The sequence below is a fragment of the Sporobolomyces salmoneus genome, assembly GCF_050403485.1.
Source record: "Sporobolomyces salmoneus JCM6883 DNA, S_salmoneus_JCM6883_v1_ctg16, whole genome shotgun sequence".
NCBI classification, from domain to species: Eukaryota; Fungi; Basidiomycota; class Microbotryomycetes; order Sporidiobolales; family Sporidiobolaceae; genus Sporobolomyces; species Sporobolomyces salmoneus.
In genome coordinates, this window is record NW_027481147.1 from 220505 (window position 1) to 236615 (window position 16111).

The following is a 16111-nucleotide window of genomic DNA, read 5'->3' on the forward strand; positions in this document are numbered from 1 at the left end:
AGAAAGGAAGGTAAGCGTGTGATCCCGACACGAACGTAGCAACTTTCGTTCCTGTTGCGTCGGCCGTGTGAAGATCAAAAAAACCACATCTACCCTTCCTTGCTACTTCGTACATCCTCTCTCCGCTCTACCTCACACTCTGTCCCTCTCTTCACCACATCTCTTTGACCTTCCACCGTCACGCGACTCGCATCTCTCCATCACTCCTCTTTCCAAAATATCAAATCCCCGTCTCCTCGTAAAAATTGTCATCACTTCCCTTAAATCAAACTATCCCATCCGTCCCCTCCTCCGTTTTCTCCACCTGAAGCCCCTCCAAATCCATTATTCCCATTCCCCTTATTCGCTCCTCCCGAAGAAGAAGCAAACAACGATTCCTGTCTCTTTTGAGCCGCGATTTCCGCCATACTTTGTTTCTGTCCCGCGGCTCCATTCGCCCCCGCCGGTCTCGCTGACGTTCCAGTTGAGGAGGAGGAAGAGAAGGAGAAGAGATCGGAGAAATCAGCACCTCCTCCTCCGGAGGAAGAGGACGAAGCAGGGGCGGGTTTCGAGACGGAAGCGGAAATTGAAGAAGGGGTAGGGGAAGGAATTGGACGCGAGAAGACGGGAACGGAGGAAGAGGAAGAGGAAGAGGTGGGGTTGTAGCCTGGGGGAGGTAGAGAAGAAGTAGAAGAAGGTTTAGGTTGGTTGAGCATTGAGAAAACGTTTTGCGAGGAAGGGGGTTGAGGTTTGGGTGCGGCAGGAGCGGGCGCAGGGGAAGGAATGGCGGATTGGAAGTCGTCGAAATCGTCTATTGCCACAAGCACCCAAGAGTGAGTTTCAATCGGGGTTCCGAGAGAGAACGAGGGGAAGAGAGAAACTGACCGTCCAAACTAGCAGCGACCGAAACTGCGGGTACGTTCGAGAACAACGCTGCGGTAGGTTTCGGCGGAGGTGGAGGTGAAGAAGTCGTTCCTCCTCCTCCTAGGGGTTCATCGAAATCGAAATCGAATAAGTTCACTTCGGGTTGTTTAGCGGCGGGAGGTGGAGGAGCTTGTTGGGAGAGTTTAGGAGTGACTGGAGTAGGTTTCGATCGAGAAGAAGAGGAGGAAGGACCCTGGGAGCGAGAGGAAGAAGAGGGAATTCTATCTTCATCGTCTCCTGCGTCGTATTCTTCGAAATCTTGGGGTTGGGAACCTCTCGAATCAGAGAATCCACCTCCTCCCGATGACCCTATACACCCATATCGATTCGATCAACTCTACTCGTAAACCGGGAGAGTAAGAAGTAGAAAGAACTGACCTCCAGCGCCGTGAGAATCTGAATTATTGAACGAATCAGATCCGAATCCACCATACCTACTCCCACTCGCGCTCGTGAAACTAGGTCCTCCTCCTCCTGAGAACCCACCACCTCCTCCTCCTCCCATTCCGTCGTTTCCAACTCCGGTGTATTTGTTGCGGTTTTGTTTCGCTTTGCGTCGTTCTTGTCGTACTCGATCCAAGTCGGATAAGAGTTCTCCTAACTCTTTAGCTCGATTACGAACTAACACGAACGAGTCAAGAGTCAATGAGAGTAAGGGAGCAGGAGAGAGAGAGAGAGAGGAAGGAGAGAGAGAGTTACCGTTGATTCCTTGATCTTTCGCATTCTCATCAATGTAATGAAAATTCCTCAACACTTTGACCAAACTCAAATGACTCCTCGCATCATCGATAACTCTCTCACTTCCATTCTTGACCAAATACTCAAGTAGTACTAGACTCTTGTAAATCTGTCTCCATTGTCTCGCCTCCTTCTCAGTGAACCTCGAATAAATCGTCGGCATGATTTCATTGAACAACTGGAAATCGAAAGTTGCACGAGCGATGTCTTGCATGAGAGTAGAAGAGGCCCCCCAAGGGTCGTCGTTCGTCGCTTCTCGGACTTTTTGCTCGTATTCGGTTAGGTTTAGGGCGTAGGCTTTCGCTTTGTTCACGACGGATTTGACATCGTATAATGTGATCTCCTGTCAACGAGCGAGGTGTAAGTGAGAGAAGAGGTAGGAAGAGGGAGAGAACACGTTCGATGACGAGAGAGTAGAGAGAAGAGGAGAGAGACGTACGGAGGCTTGTTTCGCTAGGTTGTCTACTCGATCTGCTAGCCAATCCATTCTGTAGTGTCGTCGCGATCGGGGTGATGAGGTAGAATAGCAAGGGACAGTTTCGCGAGCGACTTGTCCGAAATCGCTTCGTTGATCGACTCGCTCTTCTCCTCCATTCACTCATTTCGATTCTTCCATCAAGCGACTAGGAAAGATGGAATACCCGCCTCAACTCTCGCCCGAACATGAACGCGACTTACTCGCCATCGCATCTGATTACTCACTCTCCCACGGTCTCGTTCTCCGACCTCTCTCTCACTCTACCACCACCTCTATCCACGCCCCTTACTCCCTCTACCCATCTCCCTTTCCCCGACAACTATTCGAACAAGCGTTGAGGATCCAAGAGAGTTATAATCGATTATACGCGAAAATCACGACGGATGATCAGTTCTTAGAAAGAGTCGTTGGAGGGAACGTTACGAAGGTGGACGAGTTTCAGAGGAATTTGTATAGGATTTGGAAGCAGGTGAAACAGGAGGGAGTTAAACAGGTGAGGGTCGAAAATGCTTTCAGTTTTCGTTTTGAAACTCGTAAACTTAGTGGTTGCGTATTCTTCACAGCCTATCTCGTTAGGGATCTTCAGATCAGATTACCTAGTACATGCTCCTCAAAATCAAAGTCAGGAGACTTCGCCGAGCCTGAAACAAGTCGAATTCAACACGATCTCCTCCTCTTTCGGAGCACTCTCAACCCGCGTTTCTCAACTCCATCAGTCCGTCCCTTCCCTCTCGCTCTCTCCTCTTCTCTGGACTGACTCTCTGGATTCGCAGGTTCCTCGTCGAATCCCAGCAATACCCCTCCCCTCATCCATACTTGTCCAACCCAACTTCTTTACCCGAAAATGAAGCGCTAGAAGGGATTGCTCAAGGATTAGTAGACGCTCATTACGCATACAAGAACGAAACTGGATCGAAGGACGCAAGGATCATGATGGTGATTCAAGACAATGAGAGGAACGCGTTCGATCAGAGGTTGTTACAATGGCAAGTAATGGAAAAGTACGTCCTCGCTTCTTCTCCTTCCTCTCCTTCCTCTCCTTCCTCCCTCTCTTTCAGTCGCAGCTAACCTCGTCGCTCGGTGTGGATGACAGACACAAAGTCCCTCTGATCCGTATCCCGTTCTCCCAACTCCGTACCTCCCTCTCCCTCTCCCCCTCAAACTCCGCTCTTCTCTACACCCCTCCTACCTCCTCTCCCTCATCTCCCTCAGCGTCCCCAATCGAGATCTCCCTAATCTATTACCGTACCGCCTACTCTCCCTCTGACTATTACACTCCCCACGAATGGTCCACTCGTCTCCTGATCGAACAAAGTCTAGCGATCAAATGTCCTTCGGTAGCGATGCAATTGGCGGGTTGTAAGAAAGTACAACAAGTCTTATCGACGCCTAGTGAACTGGAGAGGTTCATTGAGGGGGAGGAGGAAAGGGAGGAATTGAGAAAGAGTTTCGTCGGGCTTTGGGGAATGGAGGATGGAAATGAAGGGGAGGAATTGGCGAGAGGAGAGCCAGAAAGGTTCGTATTGAAACCGCAGAGGGAGGGAGGGGGGAATAATATTTATCGTCAGGACATCCCTCCTTTCCTTTCGAAACTCGAAGAAGAGGACAAGACACGAGGAGAGGGAGAAGTTAAAGGGAAAGAAGGATACATCTTGATGGAATTGATTGAACCCCCACGAGGGATGACTCAGGTTTTAGTTAAAGCTGGAGAAGAGGAAGGGAGGAGAGCTGATGTCGTTAGTGAGTTGGGGATTTATGGAGTCATGTTATTGAAAGAGAAGAAGGAGGAGGAAGGAGGTGGATGTGAGGAATTGAGGAATGAAACGGTTGGACATTTGTTGAGAACTAAAGGGAGGGAATCGGATGAAGGTGGGATCGCGGTAGGGTTCTCGGTTTTGGATAGTCCAGTGTTGGTATAGAGCGTTCAGGGAGCTAGAGAGTTAGACAGGAGCTTGTTGAGATTATCATAAATAATTCTTACCTGTCTCTTCCGCGCGAGAGCTCGGATCGGAATGTTCTCTGCTCACTTACGAGAGACTAAACGTACGAGAGACTAAACGAGAGTATTGCACGACACGTCGAGTTCCATACATCTCTGTCGGGCGATCATAGTCGAGTAATGGAACCGCTTTTGAGAATCTCTCAGCTGTTTCCGAGCGATCGTCCAATTCGACAGCAACGCTACTTCGTTCGCCGGGCTTAAGAGCAATCTGAGCTAGATCGTCCCTCCGACTCTTCTACCCGTCGCAGGTGATCGCTCGCCAATGACAGAGAGAGGTTGAAACGTAAAGAAAGAATTGCGAGGAGTTTTGTTTTCAGCAGGATTGGGCAGAATGTCATCGATAACGAAGTGGTGTACGGTACGAAGAAGAGGTTTCCGTGATAAGAAGAGGGAGATAGGGAGGGGGGGTAGGGCTGTCGGTATATACAGAGAAAGGGTTCGCAAAAAGAGCGAGAGTGACGAAAGAATAGGAAGTGATTGCAGAGTTCGAGTTCGTGTGATTTTTAAGCGGCGATAGGTTCCTCGGGAGGGTCATCCGATGCCGTAGCAGGTGCAGCGGGAGATTCTTCCGATGATTCAGTGGTTCCAACCTGAACCTTGATCGCTTCTCCTTCATTCGTATCCGTCTCGACATGAACGAACGAACCACTACTCGGTGAACCTTCCGAACCCGTCGTCGAAGAAGGTGCCTTGTTGCTGTTGTTGATCTGAATCTCTTCCTCCTCTTCCTCCTTCTCTCCCTTCTCCGCTTGATTTTCTCCCTTTTCACCCTCCTCTAATTCCTGTAAGATAGGTTCCTCCTCCGAAATCTTGGGACCTCCTGCGGAAGCGGACGCGGATGCTCGAGAAGAGTTGATTTCGAGGGAAATGAGTTCCATAACGAGGTCGAAAACGGCGGGAGGGAGAGATTTTTGATAGATCATGATCAATTCTTGAGGGGCAGGGTACACTTTCAACGCTTTGTAGAACGAGATCGCCGCGGCTACGTAGAATTCGGGAGCTACAGAATCACATCGAAATGGGAGAAACGTTAGCTTGCGAGCGAAAGAGAGAGGGTATGAGGAGAGAGAGAGAGAGAGAGAGAGAGAGAGACGGACATCGAGCGGCGAGTTGTTCAGCGAGTGCAACTTGTTCCATGAAGAATTGTTCTTTGCCTTCAGCCGTAGTAGGTACTGTAACAACTCAAACCTATCTCAGTCAAAGGTATCTCGACTGTAGGAGACGTGAGCGACTTACCGGGTTCAGCGTTGGCGAGAGCGATCGCGCGCTTCAATGCGGCTTGAATCTGTTCTTTACCGGCTTCTTGAGCATGTTTGACTTTCTTGTCTACCTTCTTGTATTCCTTGACTGAAGAGCGAGGATGGGGGAAAATCGAAAGTTGATGAAGATGAGCCAGGGAGGAGAAAACTCTTGTCAGCTCGACGTGCTTTACGGAAGGTCACTGTAGTGCAGTCAGGTCGCTCATAAGTGAATCAGACTAACGGATGTTCTTTCGGAAGACAGCATCGTTCCTTCGTCGGTAATCGAAATAGACAGCGTAAGAGACGGTCGCAGCAGCGATGATTCCGGTAGCGGTCAAGGCGATCTTGAGTGGGTTGAACGAAGTCGGAGGTGCACTGGACATGGTCGTATCGAAAGATCGGGTGCTTCGGGAGATGGAGGAGAGAGTTCAGGAAATTCTGGAATCGCTCATCAGTTTCTGGTTCGCTCTCCTTCTCGGCTGTACTTACTGCCCTCTCACTGGTCAGGTAGAGAGCTAGGAGACTTCCCCATGTGATCCGCCCGGCTTCGTCGCGGCTAGATGCCACTTGATTGCTTCGCACGACTATAATTCTCCTGCCTCGCTCCGCTACTTACCCAGCTCTTCTATTTGACCAGTCGTACCTTCGTGAACTTCCTCTCTAGAGTCAGTCGAACGGCGACTACTCAAAAAGAGCACGTTCCCTTGAGATCGATCGACACCCTTCGGCCTTTTCTCTCTCTCGAACCTCTCACTTGCATACGCTCGCTCTCTTTCTCCCATCTTCTGTTTTCCTACGAGAGCGCATCTCGTATTTACCCCTACACTGTGCTGGCGGCTGACCAACACCGGGATTGCAGCGAGCAGCGACAGCCCTCTTCATTCGTCTCGACCTTCACGACCCCCTTCACGACTCACAGCAACGACCGCTTCCTCACCCAGTATACCCTTACCTTACGATCTCTAATACAGCCCCAGAATGGACGGTGAAGCGATCTATTCAGCTTTACTTGATCACGCATCTACTCGACTCTTCTCTTCCTCATCTCCCTCCGCTCCCCTTCTCCCTACGCCAGCCTCCCTCGCAGTAGTATTAGGCGACGATCGATCTGAACGAATCTATCAAGCTCTCGTCTCAGCCGCTTCCTCAGCATCTCCAGCATCCTTGCATGATTCAACTTTTCCTGCCCCTCTTCCAACGACTTCTTCCGGCTCCGATTCCTTGTCCAATTCTCTTCCCGACAAGTTATCCTCCCTCGCCTCTTCCTCTCACGCGTCCAAGACCTCAAGCCCCTCGATGGATTACCCAGGTTTCCTCACTTCTCGATTCACTTCCCTTCCTTCGGCCGCCTCAATCCTCGTAGGAGTTTACCTCATCCTCGTCTCTATCGCCTGTTTGATCGCCGGTGCGAGATCTTTGTATTTTGAGAGAGATCTGGGGAGGACTTATGGAAGTAACGAGAAGAAAGGGTGGTTGCGAGGTGGAGTTGGTGGAATCTTTTTCGGTTCGACGGGTTTGGGTTCGTCTTTCTCTTTCTTCAGCTCGATTGAAGCGTAGGCTTACGAGAGACGAGGTCGAACAGGTTTGATCTCGGCACTGTTGACAATGCTTGTCGTGTCGAGGCAGAAGGAGACGTCGCTTGGAGCTTGGGCAACTCTGTCGATTCTGCTTCTTTGTTCGATACCTGGTGCGATCGCTGGGGGGAGATGGGAGAGAGTATCGAAGAGCTCTGTCGCGTTCGTTGGAAGGTAAGCCGGCAGTCACTCGTCTAGCTGCTCAAAGTCTCGTTTAACGATTTTCGTTTTTTTCGCAGCGTTTCATTCTCACTCCTCCTCATCGTCTCCTTCCACGTCTCCTCAACGCTCACTCGACTCATCCTCAGCGCCGTCTTCCTCGTCATCTCCCTCGTCGCCGCTCATCTTCGATTTTCTGAGAGGTTCGCTCTCCCGATCCTCTCTGCTCTCTCCGGTTCATTCCTCCTCGTCCTCGGGATCGATCTCTTCCTCCATCTCGGCTTCATCGACGCTCTAGGGCTCCTCATCCAATCGAGTGGGGTTGGATCAGGTGGGGGAGAAGCGACGGAAGGAATCGTTGTTGAATGGTCGAGTAGTGGAGGGAAAGGGTTAATCGCGGGTTGGTGGATTCTGAGTATATTGAGTGCGGCGTGGCAGACCTGGTGGGGATTGGGAATCGAGGGTCAAGAAGTGAGTTCCGCGTGCTTGATTGCAGGAAATACGAGTTTTGAACTGACCAAGTCGTTCTTCGAAAATTTTGGTTGATTTAGCTTTGGAACGATTACCTGTCGCGATACATCCCTCCTTCAGATCCACTCGGTACCCATCAACCTCCTCCGACGATCAAAGAACGACTCACCGCTCTCTTCTCGAACCGAAAATCGAGCTCGAAGAATCGACATACTAAATTCTCTCGACGACCTGGTGCTCGACGGACGACACCTTGGGATGATATCGACGCCGAAGAAGAAGACGAAGATGAGTTCGATTTCGAGAAAGGATTCGGACTTGAAGAACGGTTATCGTCGTCGAAACGCGAGAGGAGAGGAGAAGACTCGGATGTTTGGGATTCAGAAGTTGATACTCTCGCGAGTCGATCGACGCCAAGACGACCTCGGAACGTCAGGAGCGGAAGCTCGAAACCAGCGCAGTATGGAGCGGGTAGTCCCAACGAGGAAGAGGAGGACGAACGAGAGGAAGGAGGGGGAGGAAGGATTTGGAGCGCGGCGGGACTTGAAGAAATCGATTCGAAGAGTACGAGAAGCTTTGGTGCTCTCAGTGGATCAACTGCTGTCACGAAAGTCGACTCGAGAGGAGGAGGAAACGAAGAAATACTTGAGAAGGCACATCGTCATCGTCGAGGAGGGGGGAAAGAAGGAGAAGGGAGAGAAGAAGAAGCTGAAGAGAACCATCTTTCGACAAACTTTGATCGGGAGGAGAAGGAGGCAACGGCTGCGACGCCAACGCCAACGACATCGAAGAAGCGCGGAAGCTTGTTCCGACTCGAAAGAATCTTCGGGAACAATTCGACTTCCCCGAGCTCAACTCCCGGTTCGAACAATTTAACCCCGGCTTCGTCGTTCTCTCCGACATCCGCGAGTGCGACCAACAATAACTCGGTACCCGCGACTCCTTCGCTCATCACGGCGATCCAGCGAGTCGGCGAAGCTCAAAGACAAGCTCGCGGAAATTCAACGTCTCGACCTCCGGCGCCGCACGAGGAAACTTCACCGACGTCGACACGAGGTCGTAGCGGTCGAGCGTCAATGGACGAGTTCTGGAAGTCCGTCGTCGACAAAGCTGCGACTCCAGCATCGAAATCGTGACAAATTTCTTCTGTTTCTTCAAACTTTTTCCTCTCCCTCTCTGCGCCGCAAGGTGTTTCTGTTCAACTCATCTTTCCTCGTGTGTTGCTATTCAAGTCTAATTCGCTCATAACCGGGTAACCCGCACGCTCGATTCCGTCTAAGAACCGTTCTATTCAGACAAAAGAGAAACTCCGAGGATCGAACTGGGTCGTCTCGGGTTAAAAGGGGAAAAGGGAAGGAAGGAACGTCGTCGTGACTTGCTCTGGTCGTTGTCGTCGTTCTTCGACGTTGACGTCGACTTTCGCTGGACGAAGAAAGCCGAGTCGGTCAACGAAAGTCGAACGCATTGATCACCAAGACTCTTTTCCGGTTCGGACAGAATGTCTCGATGGAAGAGAAGTCACTTCCAAGTTCCGTCGCCCTGAATCGAGGTACAGAGATCGTCGAATTCCACACGTGCAAAGTTCTTCTTCTCTTTTCCGTTTCGTCACTGAATTCAGGGTCTCCTTTTTCCGTTTTGTTTGACGTGGTGACGATCAGTGAGGGATTTTCGGAGAAGAAGGAAAACCTTACGCTTGGAGAGGCCGGGCCAAACTTCAGTCGATCTCTTCTTTCTTCCCTCCCTCTCCCTCTCGCCTCTTCCAACGAATCTCAATGTCCAAGTCAGATCCAAGAGCGCCTCGAGAAGATCCTCCACCACCACGGTCAGGTTCAGAGGAGCAGAAAGTCCCGGATCCGCGTCGGAATCCAGATGATCGCTCAACAAATTTCTCACAACCGACGACAACGCAAGACAACGTCGGTGTTGTTGTTCCTCAAGATTTCGCTCAAATACACGAGACAGTCGATCAGCCTGAACCTCCCTACCCTCCTATCCCTCGCAACGATCAATCTCCGCCTCGTCCCTCTCACGCCGTCGCCGCGAAACGTCAACTCAAACTCCCTCCGAACACTCCTGCTTCCCCGTCTCAATCGAGCTCGAAAGTGACGACGACCCCTCCAACGCCAGCAAGTTCGAGTAGTGTAGGAACGGGGAGCAGTGGAAAACTCGACGAGTTTGGATTACCTAGGATTTCACCTCCGCAAGGTTACTTCGATGGAGACAACGAAGAATCACCGACGAGGAACGGGGAAGAATCACGGCAAGAGGCGGATGGAACCGATATGAGGGAGAGTAATTGAGTCTCTCGAACGAGAACGAAACTTTTCTCCAGCATTCGTTGTAAGTCTTCCCTCTCTCGCGCTTTGTTGTTCCTCTTTCGTATCACTGACTTCTCTCTCGTCTCAGAGTATATACGCACAATCTCATAGCAACCAACCTTTCGCATCTCTCGCATACTATACCCTCTCTTACCTTATTCCCTCCTCAGCTCGCTCCATCGCATCCTCGTCTCTTCTCCCTCCTTCCCTCCCCCTCTCGTTATCTATTTATCGCAAGCTCATATATATGCATATAGTCACACGTCGTTCAACCTTTTGCAAAGGAAGACTTTCTCATGGAAGGAACGAGTCGACGAGAGGAATTAGAATTAGACTCGAACGAACGTTCGGCACGATCCGTCGAAGATCGACTTCAGATTTTTTTTTCGTTCTCTCCGAGACAGCGTTTAAATTCGTGTTCCTCTACACATGCAAAGGATCGTCGTCTTGTTTTGGGTAAACCTTCGTTCCAAGCTCAAGAGCAGGACAGCAGGGGGACGAAAGAAAAAGAGAACGCCGGGAGAAGGTGCTCCGTGCGAAGAGACTCTGTTCTACAGCTATCGTCCCGAGCCAGCTCCCGAAGGTTCCTCAGGAATCGAGAGATCTCACTCTCTAGCCGGGCTTATGAGCTTTCCGCCTTGTAATCAACTCCCCTTGATACAAAAAAAAAAAGAACGCGGCGGGAAGCTCCCTCGGTAAGCGAGAGTTCCTTCCGGGTTCATTTCGTCGTCGAGAAAACTGTTCTGCCTGTCTTCTTCGCGCGTTCGCCTAATTAGAGCAGAGCCGAACAGAACAGAAGCCAAGGCGAACGAGAGCGATGGAGCTCTGGAGCATGTGAAAGATAATGCAAGATTGTTTGCATTAGGAGTGCTCAAAAGTCATGACTAAATGTCCCGAGTGACTAATGTCAAGTCGATAATAAAGCTTTCGTTTCCTTCATCAGCTTTTCGAGCGCCGTCAAACGATCTGGTCCAGACTGTGTCGTAGATCCATTGCCCTGACCGTTACTCGCCTTTTTCGGACTTCGGTTCCTTAAGACCATGACAAAAACAACACGAGGTCAGCGTTCGGAACAAACGGCACCGAGAGAGAGTTGAGAGAAAGATTGGACGAACGCGGAATCAGTAGGCGTGATACTAGCCTTTCGTTTCTTCCTAAGAGTCGACTCTAGCTCACAAGACTCGGCCTCGAGTCTGAGCGCTTCTCGACGAATATCTTGCGAGCATTCGTTGAGCGAGTCTTCGAGTCTTTGCAGTGCCGGCCGCAGATCCTGGTCGAGCGAGGCTTGCAGAGTCTTCAAGTTTGGACCATAGACGTTTGTCGTGAATTGGTCGAGTAGGTCAAGAAGGAGTCGAGCGAGATCGTCTGAAGCGAGAAAAATCTTTCATGTCAGCTTACGAAATCGATAGTAGAGCGTGGTGACTCACGATCGGAAACAGGTGGTCGTTGAGCGAAGGCGGCAGCGATTTCCGGGAAATGTCCGGCGCTCGCGAAAGCTTCGTTCGAGATAAACTCATCAACCGCCGATCGGAACGAGCTACAAGTCAAGCGAAGCGGGGTCAATACGACTCGACTTGAAGAGAAGCGAGAGAATGGGAGCGTCTCACCCTTTCATGTCAGGAAACGGAGGCATAAGGGGCCGGTTGGAAATAGGATGGACGACGTTTTCGATGTCGCGAACGAGTTCTCCCAATTGTTCGACGAAAGACGAGACGATTGAGGGTGCTGTAGAGACGCTCATGTACTCAGTACAATGAGAACTGTGCAGAGGCGAGCGACCTACCAAGTTCATCTCGCTTGTATCGATCGAGGTTCGAGCGAACGCTCGTCCTCCAAGCCGTGAGAAGCGGTTTCGAGTACACTGTATGAGAACAGAAGGTCAACTCTTAGTAGCTCGTCAGGGAAGAGCGAAGAGGGTTCTCGTACGTGCTAGAGGTCGACGAATCCTGGTTTCATCAACCAAAATCGACGAAAGCAATTTCGACGTCTCCGATTCGAACACTGCCTCGGCTCCCTCGAGTCGGACGAGCATGATTGAAATCGTCGAGAACGCGTTGAGCTCCGAGGTGAGGTTCAATTCTTTCGAGATCTGCGGACGCAAAATGAACGTCAGAAGACGAAGAAGAGGCCAGGACATTGTACTTTACCTTTTGCCGCAGGAGTTCCTCTTCCTCCTCGTTCATAGTTGTACTTGGACACGTCAGAATGAGGAGAGCTGGTTTATAAATCGAATCGCCTCCGACATCATCGATCAAACTATCGAATTCAGCCCGAGCTCTTTGCCATCTACGAGGTGGACGCTCTGGAGTAGGTCAGTGAGAGGTCATTTCCGCAGTGGTTGAGACACTCACGCGAGTTCGTCGGCAGGATAAGTGCTGAAGTCTAGGATGATCAAACCCGTCGAGTCGAGGTCCTAAAATATGAACAACACCTCAGTTGACGACTTCTCCGTGACGAGATCGAAAAGAGCAACGTACCTCTTGTTCTGTCAAGTCGGTTCTGTCGATCATCTGAACCGAAAGAGTGGCCTCGGGCAGCGGCAGAGTCGCTCTTCTTTCCTCCTCGTCGAGTCCGAATTTGCACGAAAGCCAGGTTGCGAAAGGTGACTCGACCGAATGAGTCAAGACGAATGCGGTCCATCTTGGGCGAGGCGGTAGCTTCGGATGTGACAACGAACGAGATAGCTGAGAACCGAGAATGTCGAGAAATGTTGAACGAGCCCAAATTCGTTGTCGAGATTCAGCAGCCTGAAGCGAGGTGAGTCACACGTCAGCTCGCGGTGCCAATACTAAGGAGAGGGAGAGTCTCGTACCAATCTTAGTTTGTCCGCGAGATCTTCTTCGGGTTGAACTTTCCCGACGACGACTCGTCGATCCGCTTTATCGATACTCAACGACACTCCTCCGAGTTCGAAATCGACTTCCTCATCTCCGGCGAGTCCGACATCTTCTTCCTCGTCGCTAAAGATCTCTTCATCGCTCATCTCGTCGTCCTCCTCTTTCGGTGCTCTCCTCACTTGACTTCCTAACCCTCTCATGACTTCCTCCCACTCCTTCTTCCTCTCCTGCCCTTCCTTCCGTCTCTCTTGTCGTCCCCTCGTTCGTTCCCTCCAAGCGACCAGAACTTCTTTTCTCAACTTTTCCTCTCTCCTAACTTTCACTCCAATCTCTTTCACCAGCATCTGTCCCATCTCCCGAATAACCTGTTCCGCCAACTCATCCCCCATCTTTCGTTTTTCCCTCTCCTCCGTTTCGTTCAAAACGACCCATCTCTCCTTCAACATTTCTTGTCCGATCCTCCTCACCGGTCCTTGAATCGCTTCCCTCAATAACTCTTCAGTCAATGAACGAGCTAAAGAGTTGATCAATGGTGTTCTGTCGACTTTCGGGGAGGCCTTCGCGGCTGGTACGGGTGGATGAGTCGAGATTCGTGGTGAGGCGTGAGCGAGAGTACCGGAGATTCGACCAAGAGGTTGAACGGTCGAGGGAACTCGGGGTCGGGGAACAGCAGGAGAGAGGGGAGTAGGTTCAGAGGCGACAGCAGTCGGTACAGGTGCAGGAGGAACGGTGCTTGAAGAAGGAGGAGGGGGAGCGAAGAAATTTGGGACAGGAGGTTGAGCGGAGGAGACAGGAGCTGGAACGAATGGAGTTGCAGTCGGAGCGAAAGAGAAGGAGGGAGCAGCCTTCGGAGGCGCAGGTTGAGCTTGAGAGGGCGCCGAGTTCGACGAAGGGGCGAAAGAGAAAGCGCTGGAAGGAGGAGGGACGACGTTTGGAGGTTTCGTACTGTTTGTCGGGACGAACGGTGAAGCCGTAGCATCGAGAGAGGGTTTCGCGTTGAAGGACGGCGGTGGAGTAGGAACCGGAGTCGGGAAAGTGGTCGAGGGAAGAGAGGTCGAAGCTGGCACACCGAATGCTGGGAAAGGTGACGAGAAGGAAGGCGTCGGGGCTGCGATAGTAGGACGAGAATGACTTTGAGCTGCTGAGAATGTTGCAGATGAAGAGGCGAGAGAGGGAGTCATCGGGATTTGAGGCACCGTTTGAGAAGAGTAATTCGCTCCGTCGATGACTGATTGATAACTTGTCGAACCACGTTTCGCTTCAACGAGTCGTCGAGATACTTTCAGTTTTAATGTCGTAGCTGTCGTGTCCGCAAGGAAAAGGTGAGCTTAACCAGAGTCATTCAGCAAGAAGTCGTTTCTTACACTTGAGAATAGTTCCTTTGTGCAATTCTGCGACCAGTTTCCCTCGCTCATCCGTCCTGACGACGACTCCTAGTTGCTCGCACACACTCCTCGTATCCGCCTCATCGTCACACCCCAAAAGTTTCGTCAAAGTTCTCAGCGGGAACGCACTGTGCTGCTTCAAGTAAGCTCCTTTCAGGGCGTCCAATGCGTTCCTCCTGATCTCGTTGAAATGGGTCGAAAGGATGCACCCGAACAGGTAGGGGACTTCCGGAGATTCGACGAGTTTGAAGAATCGGGAGAAAGCGTTTGAACTCGCTCGTTCACCACGAGCTAGGTTGGATCGCTGTGCGAGGCGATGTAGCTGGAGAGCGGTTTGGAGGAGAGGATGGGAGAAGACGTGGCGAGGGAGGAGTTCGGTGGACCAGATGATATCGGGGTCTCGAAGATGGGTTAGCAGATGGAAGGATCGGAATTCGGCTTCGTTAGGTAGAGAGACGTTAGGGTTCGATAGTCGTAGATCGTCGTAGAACTCGTTGAGGGATTTGAGTACTATCGAGAACGCGAACGACGGGTCTCAAGATCTGCCTGGACGAATGAAAGACTGGTTACTCACCTTTCCTCAACTGTTCCAGCTCCTGACTCTCACTGAACCCACTCTGTTCCCTCAGGGTCCCCAGCGCCAGAATATGATACCTCGCGATTCTCTCGTTACATTCGATCGCACTGTGTTCTCTCACGTTCTGAACCGTGAAATCTTGTCGAACTGACCTCGTTCGATCCCGCACGAACGGATGGGTGACTGCGAGAGGATGTTGAGGTAGGAGAGTGTGGAAGAGATAGTCGAGAGTTTTGTACAGGATGGGAGGGGGTCGAACGTCGGAAGGTAAGGGTTGATCGTTTCCTGCGGCGGGTCGATGGAACGCTTTCACTGCTCGAGAGGGGTCAATCCGCGATGTTCCAGGGTACTGAAGCCTCGCGATGCAGTTAGCACGGTCTCGAAGTGTGAAGAAAAGAGAGGAAACTCACGCGTTCGAGAGGATCGACATTGTTTTGATATTCTCGTTCTTCTCTCTCCCATTCAGGACACATTTCTTCGCAAGTACCTTCGAAGTCGGTCGCTTGATCTAACCGCATCGGTTTCGAAGGATCCGGGATCAATCCTTGTTTGATCGCTTCGAGTCGTTGTTCTTCTCGCAGAGGTTTCAACTGTGACTCGAAGCTGATTACATTAGTTCGAAAGTTGCCAACTGATAGATGATTCGACTCACCTCGAGGTAACGATTGTTCGGTAGAGTAGACTCGAACCTCTTCCGTCGGGCATCAGAGTCTTCCCCTAAAACTTCCAAAGTTGAGATCTGAGCGGGATTCCGTTTCGTTTCCGCAACAGCTTCGGTTGCATCTTCGTCGACTGTCGGTTCTGCCGTGTTCGTCGATGCCGGAGGTGCTGCTGAGAAGGCTGAAGGGGCGGGAGCGAACGAGGATCTGAAAGAAGTGGAACCGAATGCTGAACTTGGCGGAGGGAAAGCGCTCGAGGTGGTAGCTCCTCCTCCTCCTCCTCCAAATGTTCCAGTTGATCCGAAAGCACTACCCGTTGACCCGAATGCGCTCGTCGTTGAAGCGGAAGTTGAGCGAATTGGATTGAATCCGTTACTCGAACCGAAAGCTCCTCCTCCTCCTCCTGTTGAGCTACCGAAGGCTGCGAAAGCACTCTGTGTGGGTTCCGCCTCCCCTTGTTCCTCTTCTGTCTCGAGTGTCTCGTCTGTTGTCGTCGTTGATTCAGGTCTCTTCCAACTCAAATTCGCTCCCCCTCTCTTGCTCGGTACACCTCTCGTAGCTCCTCTACCTCTCCCTCTTCCCCTCCCTCGTTCCCCTAGCGCGAACGGTGAAGGTGCTGCAGGGTTGAAGGAAGGAAACGTCGAGTTGTTTGATGGTCTTGTAAATCCGTTTGGTGGGTTGCCGTTCGTTGTGGGTTGGGACGATGGGAAAGCAGGTTTGAAGCCTCCTCTCCATGCAGACATTAGGCGGTCTTGGGATAAGACCGACA

The 16111-nt window shown here is 51.3% G+C and overlaps 6 protein-coding genes across 6 annotated transcripts; 3 read left to right on the plus strand and 3 right to left on the minus strand.

Moving 5' to 3' along the window:
• Window positions 1-260: 260 nt before the first annotated feature.
• JCM6883_007249 (ENTH domain-containing protein) lies at window positions 261-2128 on the minus strand (the record flags this gene model as incomplete). Its single annotated transcript, XM_076631377.1, has 5 exons — window positions 261-790; window positions 865-1212; window positions 1282-1524; window positions 1603-1984; window positions 2081-2128. The coding sequence occupies 5 exons, from the start codon at window positions 2126-2128 to the stop codon at window positions 261-263; spliced, it is 1551 nt and encodes a 516-aa protein (XP_076488681.1).
• A 145-nt stretch (window positions 2129-2273) lies between these two features.
• Window positions 2274-4038, plus strand: GSH2 (glutathione synthase; the record flags this gene model as incomplete). Its single annotated transcript, XM_076631378.1, has 4 exons — window positions 2274-2612; window positions 2683-2834; window positions 2893-3120; window positions 3213-4038. 4 exons carry the CDS (start codon window positions 2274-2276, stop codon window positions 4036-4038), a joined length of 1545 nt encoding a protein of 514 aa, XP_076488682.1.
• A 586-nt stretch (window positions 4039-4624) lies between these two features.
• Window positions 4625-5745, minus strand: TOM20 (TOM complex receptor protein TOM20; the record flags this gene model as incomplete). The annotated part of the gene is made up of 4 exons (XM_076631379.1): window positions 4625-5121; window positions 5219-5293; window positions 5358-5468; window positions 5604-5745. The coding sequence occupies 4 exons, from the start codon at window positions 5743-5745 to the stop codon at window positions 4625-4627; spliced, it is 825 nt and encodes a 274-aa protein (XP_076488683.1).
• A 595-nt stretch (window positions 5746-6340) lies between these two features.
• JCM6883_007252 (uncharacterized protein) lies at window positions 6341-8702 on the plus strand (the record flags this gene model as incomplete). The annotated part of the gene is made up of 4 exons (XM_076631380.1): window positions 6341-6881; window positions 6945-7110; window positions 7176-7566; window positions 7647-8702. 4 exons carry the CDS (start codon window positions 6341-6343, stop codon window positions 8700-8702), a joined length of 2154 nt encoding a protein of 717 aa, XP_076488684.1.
• A 636-nt stretch (window positions 8703-9338) lies between these two features.
• On the plus strand, window positions 9339-9866 carry JCM6883_007253 (uncharacterized protein; the record flags this gene model as incomplete). The annotated part of the gene is made up of 1 exon (XM_076631381.1): window positions 9339-9866. The coding sequence occupies one exon, from the start codon at window positions 9339-9341 to the stop codon at window positions 9864-9866; it is 528 nt and encodes a 175-aa protein (XP_076488685.1).
• A 925-nt stretch (window positions 9867-10791) lies between these two features.
• Window positions 10792-16085, minus strand: SAC3 (Sac3p; the record flags this gene model as incomplete). The annotated part of the gene is made up of 14 exons (XM_076631382.1): window positions 10792-10915; window positions 11000-11249; window positions 11312-11421; window positions 11492-11609; window positions 11668-11745; window positions 11811-11973; window positions 12032-12170; window positions 12236-12297; window positions 12362-12631; window positions 12697-14021; window positions 14086-14616; window positions 14681-15032; window positions 15094-15273; window positions 15336-16085. The coding sequence occupies 14 exons, from the start codon at window positions 16083-16085 to the stop codon at window positions 10792-10794; spliced, it is 4452 nt and encodes a 1483-aa protein (XP_076488686.1).
• Between the last annotated feature and the right edge of the window lie 26 nt (window positions 16086-16111).